At 38.9% G+C, this 14,648-nt stretch overlaps 1 protein-coding gene across 2 annotated transcripts; it reads left to right on the forward strand.

Moving 5' to 3' along the window:
• Positions 1-878: 878 nt before the first annotated feature.
• Positions 879-13,580, forward strand: bsg.S (basigin (Ok blood group) S homeolog). 2 transcript variants are annotated; one of them, XM_018239486.2, is made up of 9 exons: positions 879-1,048; positions 5,615-5,965; positions 7,310-7,469; positions 7,633-7,721; positions 7,812-7,948; positions 9,228-9,504; positions 10,307-10,331; positions 10,845-10,909; positions 12,962-13,580. In XM_018239486.2, exons 1-8 carry the CDS (start codon positions 979-981, stop codon positions 10,897-10,899), a joined length of 1,164 nt encoding a protein of 387 aa, XP_018094975.1. In that variant the 5' UTR covers positions 879-978; the 3' UTR covers positions 10,900-10,909; positions 12,962-13,580.
• The last annotated feature ends 1,068 nt before the right edge of the window (positions 13,581-14,648 follow it).

The following is a 14,648-nucleotide window of genomic DNA, read 5'->3' on the forward strand; positions in this document are numbered from 1 at the left end:
TTCAGTAAGTTTGTAATATATGGGTGAATTCTTCTGCTCACAGGTGACAAATAGAATACGAAATACAATATTTTATGGGGCCAGCCTGTAAAAATTACACTTAAAGTCAATGTTATCAATTTGTGTTGTCACAATGTGCCTATATGGAGATATTTTAACTCCTGACATCTTGAGCCCTTGGGAGGGCGGCACCTGTTCTTTCTAAAAAGCAACAATAGAAAAAAGGTGTCACACAATGAGACCCTTAAAATGTGCATACTAGATTCCTATTGAAAGTGCACAGGGCAAGGGATAACTAGGGATTCTAACAAGAGAAACTAGTTTCCGTTCAGGATAGACTAGAGAGAATATAAAAAGACTAGAGAGACTATAAAAAGACTAGAGTGCTGAGGGTGTGGCCTCCATTTTGGTGAATAAGTTTCAGGAAGGACAGTGACGTGAAGTAGACGTGCCTAGCTAGCCGTACACACTACACAGCCCTGTTATGACAGTGTACCTCAGTATCACGCCCTAGAATATTAGAGTAACATAATGAGCATAACAAATGAACATGATGTTAGTACATTTTACACGTAGACATTAACATAGGGTAAGCTTGCCCATATATGATATCTATATCCTAGTTACAGCCGAGAAATAGCTATAAAGCTGAAACCAGTCACTAGGTTATCCAGAAAACCGGAAGCACTTTCTTTCAATTTCTTGACCAATAATCCCTATAAGAACAGCCGGTGAATAAGCAAGCGGCAGAAACACTACATGCCCCAGAATTCGCTAAAAACCATTTGTAGTTCCATGACAGCTTTAATTATCGCCCGCCCCATTCTACGCCATAGGTGAGAGCGAAAGCGAGGCGTGGGTACAGGAAGCCACGCCTCTCAGACGATAATAAATGACTGTGTGATTCTGGGCGTCGATAGTTGGTTGAGAGACGTAGCTGCCAGGTGATTGAAGGGCTTCGGCGAAGGCGGCAGGAAAATGGGTCTCGGGCTGCTTACGCTGCCCGCTGTACTGTTGCTGTTATGTGGGAGAAGAACTGAATGTACAGGTAATAAAGCAAAGGACAGGGGCGTCTGTTTAAGTGGGTGTCAACGGGGCAGTATCAGGAAATGTACCCTGTCATGGGCTTTGGGGTAGTGGTTTACTGTAGAGGGCAAATTGGGGATATGTGAACTGTGCAACACAAGGCCGCACTCGGGGGAGAGGGTGAGGGGTAGGAAGGAACATGGTACAATGCTAGGGTTTTAGTTGGTAAGTTATGTCAGAGAGGAACCTCCGTTCTTATTCCTGTGATTGACCATTGGCAAAAGCAGCAGTGTGCCTGTATGGCTAACCATGTGACGGGATCTCTTATGTCTTGCCGGGAATACTGCTATTGGCTTAGCCCAGCTCCAGCGGTTTCAGTAGAATGTCCTAGCTGTCAGCCATAGACAGGCACATCTCTCACCCACCATTTTGTACGTGCTTGCTGTTACTTCTGATCAGCCATGATAAAAAATGATCTATATGTTATCTTTATATTATACCTGAAAGTTTGTCGTGTCACATTACTGTAAGTTATGTTTGTTGACCATAATCATTATTGGTTATTCCCTTGTGATTTTGTGGGTGGGGACTGGCTCTGTCTGACCCCTTTATGTGCCCTAGATTCTTTCCACAGGTCTGATGGCTCGCTTAACTCACTGCTGACCAACTGCACCGCTGTATAAATATCACATTGTTTGTCCAAATTGTAAGACATTCTTTCTCATGATGGTGAAGCATAACATCTTTATAGTCTGCCCTTATTAGTTGGTTTTCCTATCCGTTCAGTTTCTTATCCGCAAAACTGATTAAAATCCTGTTTCTTCCTTTGAATTCTAGTATTCCGTAGTTCTAACTGTAAATTTAAATTTCTTTACCCATTGGATTTGAGTTGTAGTCATGATTATGTTTATTTCCCCCCCCCCCCACCTGCCTGATTTTACTTAGCATGGCTATAGCTGGGCATACATTGAGCAAGAAATGCAAGGTAAGGACTTGCTGAAAAGCTTTTTAGAGCCTTTTTATCTAAGCATGGTGGATGTCCATTGAGGTTAACACTGAAAGGTGTAGGTCTTTGGTTCAGCATTTTTGTTTGGGAGTTTTTGACCAGACATGGAAGAGTTACATTTGCCATAGCCACTTGTCAAGTAGGGAGTTGACAGATAAAAATTTTCAGATGTGACAGATCCCAATACTGCTCGTGCCATAGTGGCTCAGTCATGCTGTATGGACAGGAGTCCTTTTGGGTGAAGACACATGGAGCTACTAGTAGCAGCTACTTGTCACGGCTTCAAAACACCGGAAAACACCTATTCAGAATTGCCTCTGCTAAAACACACATATAGACATTTGAATAAATCACGGCATTGTCTGCATATTTTTGCAGCTGTTTCCAACATATGCAATTTAGGGCAACTTGGCAATATGTTGGTCATAGCTCCAACAATTTCAAATGGAGATGCATGGCATCTGCAGGTGGCATTGACTTGGTCTGTTACACCTTTGATGATGACTTCTCTCTGCACCTGTCTGTCAATAGATCTTATTTGGTCTAAGAGACGGTTTAGTGCAATTTGGGTTCTGTGGCGTTGGCTGAACTGTACACATGAGCAGTTAACTTACTGTAAAATTCTGCTATAAAAAACTGTAAAAAATACTATAAAATCTGCATAGCCAGTTCACTCATCGGTAGAGTGTGAAATTTGACAAGCCAGCTTTGTTAAACCTGAGTGAGCTGAAGTTTTTGGTTCACCTGAGGCCAGTCAAACTTCACAGCAAGCAAACTTGTATACAGCCTATTGCCACTGTAGTCCCTAATAGCTACTTTTTGACTAGCATAAAATTGGTCCCATGACTAGGTTTCTCATTTTCCAAGAGCTATTGTTTAGGTTACAAGATACAGTTTGTTTATGTCCATGTCTTAAAGAATATCCCAGAAAATGGCAATATGTTATTTGTTCTATTGGTTAAGCTCTGCATGATAAGGTGTATACTGTGGCAATGGCTACTGGTCATTCTTCCTCCAAAATATTAGGACTGGCACACCATTTGTAATCTTGTTCTCTGCAAGAACAATTTTTTAAGTGACATATTTAATTATAGTGCCTTGTTCTGTTTGCAGTTGTATAGTAATACGTGATGAAAATACTCACATCCATCATTAAGTGCAAACTTTGCCTTAATCAAACCTGCCTAACTGCTATCCAGATGATTTGAAGTGGAAAACATGCCATTAGGTTGGCCGTTAACCTTTTTTTTATAATGCTTCGCGACTGCCCTTATTCTTAAATAGCACTAATAAAGCTGTGTCAGATAATCTGATTTAGGTGCCTGAGATCCAGAAATCCTTTCCAGTGTACAGGTATGGGATCCCTTATCTGGAAACCTGATATCCAGAAAGCTCCGAATTACGGAATGGCTGTCTCCCATAGACTCCATCTTATCTAAATAATCCAAATTTTTAAAAATGATTTCCTTTTTCTCTGTAATAATAAAACAGTAGCTTGTACTTGATCCCAACTAAGATATAATCTTAATTATTGGAAGCAAAACCAGCCTTTTGGGTTTATTTAATGTTTAAATGAATTTCTAGTAGACTTAAGCCATGAAGACCCAAATTACAGAAAGATCCGTTATCCAGAAAACCTGGATAACAGGTCCCATACCTGTACTTGTTTCTCTTGAAGCCCACTTTGTTCATGTAGTCTTTGGCTTCAACAAAATCACAGATCTAGTGATCGTATAGAATTTCCTGACTGCTATTGATCTGCCATTGCCGGCTCTCTGCAAGACTTTTTTTATTTTTTTTTATTTCTATACTAATTAGGGTGATGTTTGTGCAGACTTGTACATTTTTCTTCTGCTAGCTTTTCTGTTGTACTTTATGCAGTCTGTCTCACACAGTTTTCTCACGGCTATGTGTGTGGGAACTGAATAAACCTGCAGCCACCAAAAATAAGAAGCATCATTTTTATAATCTAGTTTGCTCCATGTTCTCTCGGCAAAAACAATACATGTTGCAGTTTTTCTGAACCAACATAGTTGATTTAGGTTATACTTTTAATACATGACATTCATATTCTATTCATGTATTGCTTTTGCGCATAACTGTGCTGTGAGGAATTACCTATAGCTTTTCATAAGCCAGCCTGCCAGTTAAATAGGATGAATTCTGTACACAGACTGACTAATTCCTGCAGCACTAGTTGGGTTAAATAAAGGAGGTTTCTCTGGATAGCTGTAGCAAACAAGGCCTTGTAAAGATTAGCTCAGTGGGGATGGTTACACAGTGTGAAGGTGACCTTGAGGTAGTTACGATAGTCAGTCATGTGACCTGTGAGGCAGCATGGCTCTCATTGGCTGCCTTGTGGAGATTGTTGTCAGTGCAGACCTGATTTAAGGGAGTAGTGTGATGTGTAGCCATTGAATGAGGGGGGAAAATGCTAGGTGGCACCTTGCATCCAAATATTTAACATTCGGTTCTGAGGCGGCATCAGATCTTGTGTTACTGACAAAGGTCAGCAGCTGAGTTCATGCCCTTTAGACCATTCTGAGCACCCTGACAGTGTTTGGGTTAGGTCAGTGGATGAGCTAGAGACAGAAAAAATACTTGGCTCCTTCCAGCAAGAGACCTCACACGGGAGATATGAAGCAGCAATGTCTGATTTATATATATTACACACACACAAATACAACAGTCCTCTGCACTCAACCCATTTTGTGCTACTGAAAAATGCTCAGAATATCACTCTACATCATTGTAAAAGGTGAACAACCCCTTTTAAGTACAGAAACAATTGTATTCTAACAGGTAGTATCTCAAATGGAATGTGCATGGTAGCACTTTATTGACTACGGTAATTTAAACCTGGAATTTTTTTTGCCATTGCAGGGAAGCAAATAAAATTAAATTAAAAAGATTACACTATTAATTAAATGCCTGAATGTGTATTTGTGCAAACTAGCCTTTAGCTCTTTCCATACCGTTTTTTACTAGTTTTTGGTGTATGAAAAATTAATTGATTTGTCCTGCTAGCAAAAAATCTTCTGACCCTGAAATGGTTAAGCCCTTTTGTTGTTTTTTTTTTTTTTTTTTTTTTTGTGCAATTATGCATTTATGAAAGACATTCTACATAAGTTATTAATGGATCTTTTGGGCTAGTCATCCGAATCCTCTGCTAATGGGTTCCAGAGAGCAACCGTGTTTAACCATCTACAGGATTATGTAGAGGAGAAGATACCTCTATTCAAAGAGCTATGCATATAAAGAACTATTTCTTAATAGTCTAAACTGGAGGTTTTCACCTAAGCATTAAGTTTTGCCATAATTGTAAGATAAACTGCAGCTAATCTTTATTCTGTTTTTTGTATTTAAACAAAATCTGTCTTTCTTACTATAAAAGTTTTGGTAAGTGGTAAAACCGCTTTGCCCATTGCAGCTGAAGTTTGAAAAGGCCATACTAACATCTCTCCTGTTGCCAGAATCTATTTTAGGTCCTGCTTTATCATTCTTCTATTGCCTTTCTGACACACCAATTTGTTGAACCAATTTCTTTTGTTCCACTGTCCCCCCACCCCCTGCTCCTCACAGCTGGCTTCATTAAATCTCCGCTTTCGGAAGTCAGGTTGACAGGGGAAGCTGTGGAGATACACTGTGAAGTCATTGGTCGACCCATACCAGAGATTCAGTGGTGGTTTGAGGCTGACTACAGCAACAACGAGAGCTTCTCCCAACTATGGGATGGTGCTCGTGAAGAACGTGTGCAAATTAATGCCACCTACATCTTCCATGCCACTAGTACTCTCTGTGTCACAAGCTTGACTCCTGAGGACTCTGGGACCTATGAATGTCGGGCTAGCAATGACCCTGACCGCAACCATCTAACAAAGATCCCACGCATGAAATGGATCCGCTCCCAAGCCAATGTGATGGTCATTGACCGTGAGTGGGAATATCGGAACTCTTGCATTACCCTAGTGCTCCTTTCCCAGACCTACTGTTAGAGAACAAACCTCTTGCCCACTTAGCCTGGAATCCTTCACCCGTTTCTTTGACTTCCTTTGTCCTCCAGCTGCCTGAAGACTAGATCCCCCCCCCCAACCTCAAACCACAGCATACCTATGTAGAACCTCCTTGAGTCCACCTGTGAGTCCGGTGATCTTGCCCTGCAGAATCCAACCTGGCATAACTTTGGAACATCTTTGTACCATTGTTCCCGTGGCTCCCATTAGCTCTCCTTCTTCCTTCAATTTTTCTCACGTGTTTTTGTTGCTTTGCTTTGATTGACTTGCTGAAGGTGGGGGAGTATAATAGATCTCCCCAGTAGGTTGTCTGTCCAGATGCTTTTTACAGTTATTTGTGTGGATTTTGTAGTGCGCATGTGATGGTCAACTTTACTATTCAGAGGGAATTTGCTACATAATGCAGATTACCCAATTTATTTGAATTAAACAAGGACAGAAACTATTTAAATTGTGTGGTGGTCTCAATCTAAAACTAATTTTTGGCTTCAAATGACCGTGCTACTAAACCAAGTTGGATAGCACTCCCAGTACCTTTATTTCATTAAAGGCCACAAGATGGTATAGTTTTAAGTGTGTCCTGCTTGTCCAGGAAGGGGGGCCACTGTCTTGTTGCCATTAATGAAAAAGTAGCTTTAAAGGGATACGGTCATGGGAGCCCCCCCCCATGCATCAGTTAAAAGTGCTGCTCCAGTAGACTTCTGCACGGAAATCCATTTTCAAAAGAGCAAATGGGTTTCTTCTATAATTTAATTTTAATATATTCAGTCAGTCTTTACTGCTGCACTGCAAGTTATCTCCCCCCCCCCCCCCCAGCCCATCAGCAGCAATGGGAAGGTAACTAGCGCTCCCTGGTAGATAAAAGACTAATACTAGGTAGTAAAAATTACATGACTTCTTCAAGTACACAGAGTTGGAGAAACTATAACCTGTCAGAAAGTAGTTCCATAGTGCAGCACTGGTTCTTTCTGAAAGCACATGACCAGGCAAAATGAGCTGAGATGGCTGCCTTCACACCAATGTTACAACTAAAAAATACACTTGCTGGGCTAGGAATTTTACATGGTGCAGTGAATTATTTGCAGTGTAACTTAGAAATAAAAGCTACACCATAAAAATCATGACGAACCCCTTTAACGTTATTGGGGGATTCTGCCTTAATTGGAATAGCAGTGGACCATCGCAGGACATGCACAATAACTGCATTATGTCGGTGGGGAGAGTGCGAGCATTCTGTTTAACTTTTTTTTTTTTCCCCAAACAGATCCAGATATTACAACAAATGCCGTATATATGTCGGAGAAAACAGTGATTCTGAGCTGTAACTTGTCTGTTAATTCTCTTATTGTCTCTGGCCACCGGTGGCTGAAGGGCAGTAAGGTCCTTCATGAAGATAAGGACACTTCTAATGTCATGACTTACAAGTAGGTACTTGTTCATATTAAATACTAGTGTCATTTATAATAAGGCTACTATAGAAGTGTTGGTAGATTTATTTTTTTTATATTTTAATTTAGCGGTCATGTCTAATATAAATCTTGTATTGTAAAAGGTCTTGTTAATCAGTCTCTTGCACCTTGTTTGTAGTGTTACAGGGCTGCCTGGTGATGGCTCAGGACAGTACACATGTGAATTCTTGACTACACCTGATGTGCGCATGGTTGTTAATGTGTCAGGTAATGTCCTTCATTGTTTTTTCACCCCAATTCCAGTTCTCAAGAGAACTGGTGGCTTTGTACTGATTATTTTTTCTCCCCCCTATTCAGTTTCACCCCAAGTGCTGCACCTAAAAGCAAGTGAGCATGGCAATGAGGGAGATACAGGTGTTCTGACCTGCCAAAGCAATTCCTTCCCACCTGTGACAGACTGGGCCTGGTACATTGTTTCTCCTAATGCAGTAGAGGTTTGTGTTCCGTAATCTAATTCTGTGTTAAGGGCCTTATTTGGTCCCACTAAAACTAGCTACATTATATTTTTGATTTAGCAGAGCAAGAGGAGGTTTCATAAGACATTACATTTGACTACAGTCAGTAAATTTAAATATTAAAATACCTTTTACAACTTTAAGTATTCTTGTTTTGAAGTTTTATGTATTTGGTTTTTAGTGTGACACCATTTAACATGTATAATCATCCAGTGTAGTACACACCAATAAAGCGCAAGACATCTGACCGGTTATGGAAACACTGCTATACAACTTCCCTGTTAGTTGGCCAGTTAAACCATATCCTTGTGTTCTGCATTACACAAGTGTTGTGCAGTAATACTGGAACAAATGCTGTTTAACTGGCAAATAGCACAAACAAGACATTCTTAAAACATGACACCATCAGGAAAAACATGTTTCCCAGCTTTGCCCATTTATCTAGTCTAGCAAGTTATAAAATCATTTTAAATTGTGCATGATCTTTTACATGAAAATAAGGACCTAGAGAACACTAGAATTTTAGTTGAACGGTTTGCTAGCTACAGCACTCATCCATGCAAAAACAAAGATCCTTATAAATTGCAAGTACTTAAAACATAACCTGCAGTCACTAACTAAATCCATTTTTCATGCTAGTACTGAGATACAGTGATGTGACGCATGCAAGGAATTGCAGGTGTTCTAAATCGGCAATATCTACTGATACATTCTGAGTCAAAGAACATCTTTTAATGTACCTAAGATTCTAGTCTACTAGGGTGGAAGCTTTAGACCTTGTGGTGATTCCTTTCTTTAGGCTAAAAAAAAACACTCAAAGAGATGCTTACCCTGCTGGAGATTTAGCTCATGAAGGTCTGGCTTTATTGTTAAAGAAAAAAAATAATTCCAAAATACTGTGCTCCCCATTGCCAGGAAGGCGCTGTAAGAAGGCTCCATTCTTTTTCCTGCTGCCTCTGTTTTTATAAACCTCTCCCAGCTGGCACCAGACCAGGTAACTTAAACTGTACGTGCAAATTAACAAGTAGCTTTCAGAACTGTTCAGTAAGGTCTTTGGGCAGCTGTATTATAAAGCTTAGTTCTTTGTGTAGGAACCCTCTTCTCTTTTTTTTTTTTTTTTTTTTTTTTTTTATTACTCCCATGTAAAACAAATATGGCTCACTGAGCTTCTGTGGTTGTGAGAAGGATTTAGCATTAATTTGCCTGACCGTTGCAAATAAAACTTGATGGATGACCCTTTCTCTCCCCTTCTCCCTAGGTCATAGGAAATGGAAGCTCAGATCGTTATGTTATAAAATCGACGGGCAATCAGACTGTGCTGAGGATAAGTAATGTGGATATTGAGAAGGACCAAAATGAGTACACGTGCAATGCCACAAATGAGCTTGGTACTGGTGGGGATGTAATACATTTCAAAGTGAGAAGTCGTCTGGCAGCTCTCTGGCCATTCTTGGGCATTGTTGGAGAAGTGGTGGTACTGGTTACAATAATATTTATCTATGAGAAGAGGAGAAAGCCTGATGAGGTGTGTGAAGGTAAGTCCCTTTGCAGCTAAGGTTTCCTTCCTAGTTTCGGGGTTCAGTATCCTCATTGCGCCCAGTATCATTGGTGCGTTTAACACCAGAATTCTTTAATCCTGTATGTCTTTTGCTCATTGGCATTGTAAAAGGCATGAAGTAGATTAGTAGCTCCTGACAGTTTAGGGGCATAATAAGCAGAGAGCGGGTAGGAAATTAACAGATGGTTTTGAAAGTCTTTAATGAATGTGTGTGTGAAACTGATTGATATTTAAATATATACAGCAGAGCTTACAGGTGTCTGCAAAGTCTAGAGTTGCGCCTAAGGATATTGAAAAGTCAATCTAGGCTCTGTCTGTTTTGTAACTTACAAACCGGTTATGCTGTTAAAACTTTAAATCTGTTATGTATTCCAAAAGTAACTTTCTCATGTATTTTGAGAGCAATGTGCATTTAAATGATTGCCCTATAGTAAATTTTAATACTTATCTCAGAGTACGAGTAGTAAAGGTTATACCTGCCCATCTTATATTTTACCATCTGTGTAGAAATGGCATTTTAAGTCCATTTTTGTTTTGAGCAGCAATACATAGGCTAGCACTATATGGGTTATTAACTTAAGAACCAGAAGTATTTCTGTTTTTGCGCAACAGGAGGTGTGAATTCCTACTTGGGTAAGCATAAGATTTAAATAAAATAAGTAGTGCCTAGGTGCATGAGAACCCTTGCAAAGTTAATAGGTAGTACTGTTTAATGTAGCTTTGCTTTCCTGGCTGCTCTAGCAGACATGTTCTAAATTTAATTTTCTTCTATTTTTCAGATGAAGACTCTGCAACAGGTGCTCTGTAAGTATACACCTATACATACTACCCCCAACCCTCAAATACTGGTTTACAGTCAAAATAGTATAATGCCTTACAACCTCAAATATTTTCTTGGAATTCTGGTTGTCAAGTAGTCTACTTAGTCCCTTTAGGGTAGGACTTCATGATGCGAGAGGAGCCGACACGTCGATATGCGACAAAACGCATGCAGCGTGTGGGATGTTCTAAAGAAACAGGAAGTGAAGGAGAAATCGCAGGTAAGAACTACATGCAGTGCTGCATTTTCATCCGACAATCGGATAAATGTAGTTCTAGCCTGTGATTTCTCCTTCACTTGCTGTTTCTTTAGAAGATCCAACATGTTGCATGAATTTTGTCGCTTAGCGACGTGTCTGTTCCTCTCGCATCGTGAAGTCCAACCCTAAAACGTCATTTGTGTTTTATGACTTGCTACACTTATTTTAGTAGTTAAATGCATTAACATTGTAGTTATTAGGGCATTAATTTATTTACCTTAATTGCACTGCATTACAGGAAAAGTAATTCCGGTGCAAACAATGACAACCTGCGCCAGAGGAATTCAAACTGAGGCCCTAAAGGTAAGAGTTCTGCAGACTTTGAATAGATCAATTTTTAAATGGTTTCCCATCCAATCTTTTTTCAGAATGAAAACGAAATGGAATTCTTTGGCCGTTTTAAACTACTGAAAAGTTTTAACATCACTCATAATTGATATGCAGTATTTATCCATTGCTGTCCTATATGGGGCTCAGTGTAATAAAGTATCTTCTCCTTCAGGCCTGTAAATCAGCTGGCTTTTAAACTTAGATTTTTATACATGCTTTAGTCAGTGTACCGGGTATCTGCAGAGGTCACAGTTGAAACTATGTCCATTAAAAAACACCCTATGTATCAGCCTTATTTATTCCTGATCCATTGGGTCGGGAAAATCCATTGAGTGCCAAAATAACTGCCAGTAAATGCAATATTTTTTGTAACATTTTCAAATCTATAAACCTATAATGTCATATTCCACAGCATTGTAAAATAAATGGGGTATACATTGAGAAAATCTTAAGTCTACCAGATGACCATTTTCAGTATTTATGTCTAGCAGAATTTTTTTTCTTTCTTATAAATGCTGTGATTCCATATTTTTATATGAATTTGCCATCAGGGAAGGTTTTCTATATAGGCAATTGAGGGCATTTGATCAGGGTGTTGCTTTGAGTGCCTTTCCAAAAAAAAGAAATTCTTAAATTTACTAAAGCCTGCCACGTACAGAAAATCCAAGGAGATTGGCAAGGGTGCACACTTGGTGATTTTTTTTCATATGTTCAGTTTAGTCTTTTGTTAACCATTAAATGTAAAACTTTGCAAATGGCATGCTCCAGCTTTCTTGAGGCCGCTAATCACTATACTCTTAAAGGTGATCACCATCCAAATGTGGTGGGTTTTTTTCCCCCCCCAGTTTTCAGAATGATTACCATCCAAAATGAAAGTTTAAAGGGATACTGTCATGGGGAAAAAAAGAATTTTCAAAATGAATCAGTTAATAGTGCTGCTCCAGTAGAATTCTGCACTGAAATCCATTTCTCAAAAGAGCAAACAGATTTTTTTATATTCAATTTTGAAATCTGGCATGGGGCTAGACATATTGTCAATTTCCCAGCTGCCCCAAGTCATGTGACTTGTGCTCTGATAAACTTCAATCACTCTTTACTGCTGTACTGCAAGTTGAAGTGATATCACCCCCCTCCCTTTCCCCACCAGCAGCCAAACAAAAGAACAATGGGAAGGTAACCAGATAGCAGCTCCCTAACACAAGATAACAGCTGCCTGGTAGATCTAAGAACAACACTCAATAGTGAAAACCCATGTCCCACTGAGACACATTCAGTTACATTGAGAAGGAAAAACAGCAGCCTGCCAGAAAGCATTTCTCTCCTAAAGTGCAGGCACAAGTCACATGACCAGGGGCAGCTGGGAAATTGACAAAATGTCTAGCCCCATGTCAGATTTCAAAATTGAATAAAAAAAAATCTGTTTGCTCTTTTGAGAAATGGATTTCAATGCAGAATTCTGCTGGAGCAGCACTATTAACTGATTCATTTTGAATAGATTTTTTTTTCTCATGACCGTATCCCTTTAATGTTGTCTCTGGTTCAGTCTGGCAGCTCGGTAATCCAGGTGCAGAAGGTAAACAGTCACAATTTGCTATGCTAGTTGATGCAGCATCTGTGGAATATTTGCAACTCTTGTATCACTTATAGCAGCTTCCTTTAATGAACTTTTTTAAAATAGTTTTCAGAGCCTGTGATTTCCCCCTCTAAGAGCTACTTCAGAAAGATGAGGGTGAAAAATTTAATTTTGCGCTTCAGTATTGCTAAAACAGTCACAAATAGGAAATAGAAATTGGGGGGGGGGGAGTCTCTGGTAAACTGAACTGAAAGTCTTGGAAGGTGAACAATCCCTAACAATTAATACAAATTTGGATCTTCAATGTAACTTTTAGTACTGCAATGGATAACTAAAGTTGAATGTGAAGTAGTAAAATGTATTTCTTTTTTTATTTATTTATTTTTACATGATTGGGCTGTAGAGTAATTTGCTCTGCCGTGTATAACAATCTGCATGTATTTTTGTTGCAGGTATTCTTAGAAGAGAAGACTGAACAAATTTATATGCTCAATTTTTTTTGCCCCCTTCTGTTGTCCTGCTCCCCGGTGCCTCGCTATCATCCACTGTCAGTTGCTAGTGCTCAGCCTAAAGTTTTTTTTTGTTTTTTTTTTTCCATGCTCGTATTGACCCAAGAGCTGTTCTAGGCTCAGTCCGCTTATGTAAACCAGATTACACCTCATTATACTTGTCTACTAATGTTTCAGGTGTCATTGAAGCATCTGCTTGGTTAATCCATATAGAGTATTTTCCATAGTTATGTTTGGTTGTATTTATAGGTCGTAGTCATGGATTTTTTTTTTTTTTTGGATTGGTTTAACCTTGTGGCACTGTATATATTAGAAGGCGGCTATATTGTTGTGGGGGGAGGGAAGAGTCCCTCAGTCCATTTATTAATCACTTCTTGGGAATCTCTGCAAGTGGATAATGGATTATTAAAAAAAAAAAAAAAAGTTTAGTGATCAGTTTAAAATGTTTTTTAAAAAGAAAAATACTTGTTACCACAGATCAATTTTAAGTATTTATGTACTATTTTGCTTCTGAGAGAAGTGTTTGATTCAAATAAACTCTTTTTTTTTTTTCCCAAAAATATCTACTCCTTATGTCCTTTTACTTCAATGATTAAACTGGTGGTTTCCTCCTTTTTATACCTATTTTAAAGAATGAATGGTATCATCCAATAAACCATGTTTTTATTGCGTCAAGCAGGTACAGAAACACCAACCATGTTCCTTGACAGATGTGACTAAAAATGCACCTGTATGTATTCAGCAATCACTAATACTTGTGTGATGGTAATTTTTAAGCGTTGGTATGGACAGCAAGGGACTTCTCTAAATGAGCTGCAGTAAAAAGCATTGTTTATCCAAGCAAGGTGCATCGAAGTCCTTTTTAAAGGACATGTCAATCCAAAAACATTTTGCCTAATAAAATCTAGTTCTTTGCAATATACATTACACATTTTCTATGGTCTATAAGTTAATTGTATTGCAATTGGAAGCAGTGTTTGTCCCTTTCTATTGTCTGCCCTGGTTCTGGCTGTGGCTTTTGATACAAGGTAACATAAACCAATGGATTAACAGACCTTTTGGAAGAGACTGGCTTTTGCAACATTGTTTAAAAAATTAACCGGCAGTTGGGCAAATGTTGCTTTCAGTAGTAATTACATTTACAAACATTTTTTTTTTTTTTTTTTAAACCACTAACCATTTTAATTCATATTGGAAAGTTGCTTATTTTTTTTATTTTTTTTTTTTAAGATAAAATCTGTTTTTAGGTTGACACATCCTTTAAGATGGCCATAGACGCACAAAAGCTTTTTTTGGGACTGTGTGGATAGTCCCAACACTTTTCGTACCATGGTGATTGTTGGTTTAGTGATCTATTGCAAAGGTTAGAAGATCTGTTCGGCTAACTATTTCTACATGTATTGCTTATGGGACTGTCTCAATGGGTGACTGTCACTACTATTTGTCGGACATATCTTTTGTTTGATTGCGGTCATGGCCAGAACAATGTGATTTTGTTCTTCTACTACTTATTTGAATGGTTAGTTGCAGGTTGGAAGATTGAAATGGTTATCTGATAGACTAAAATCTGCACATCTATGGCTAGCTATAGGCTGATATCCCATACTGGGGTTATCTGCTGGCATATTTT

Source organism: Xenopus laevis, chromosome 1S (genome assembly GCF_017654675.1).
Source record: "Xenopus laevis strain J_2021 chromosome 1S, Xenopus_laevis_v10.1, whole genome shotgun sequence".
Classification (NCBI taxonomy): domain Eukaryota; kingdom Metazoa; phylum Chordata; class Amphibia; order Anura; family Pipidae; genus Xenopus; species Xenopus laevis.

Excerpts from the sequence above, each read along its gene's own strand:
- bsg.S (XM_018239486.2), top strand. The coding sequence starts at position 979 with ATGGGTCTCGGGCTGCTTACGCTGCCCGCTGTACTGTTGCTGTTATGT. Across the intron at positions 7,470-7,632 it reads TCTAATGTCATGACTTACAA|TGTTACAGGGCTGCCTGGTG; the intron begins GTAGGTACTTGT and ends CCTTGTTTGTAG. Across the intron at positions 9,505-10,306 it reads GCCTGATGAGGTGTGTGAAG|ATGAAGACTCTGCAACAGGT; the intron begins GTAAGTCCCTTT and ends TCTATTTTTCAG.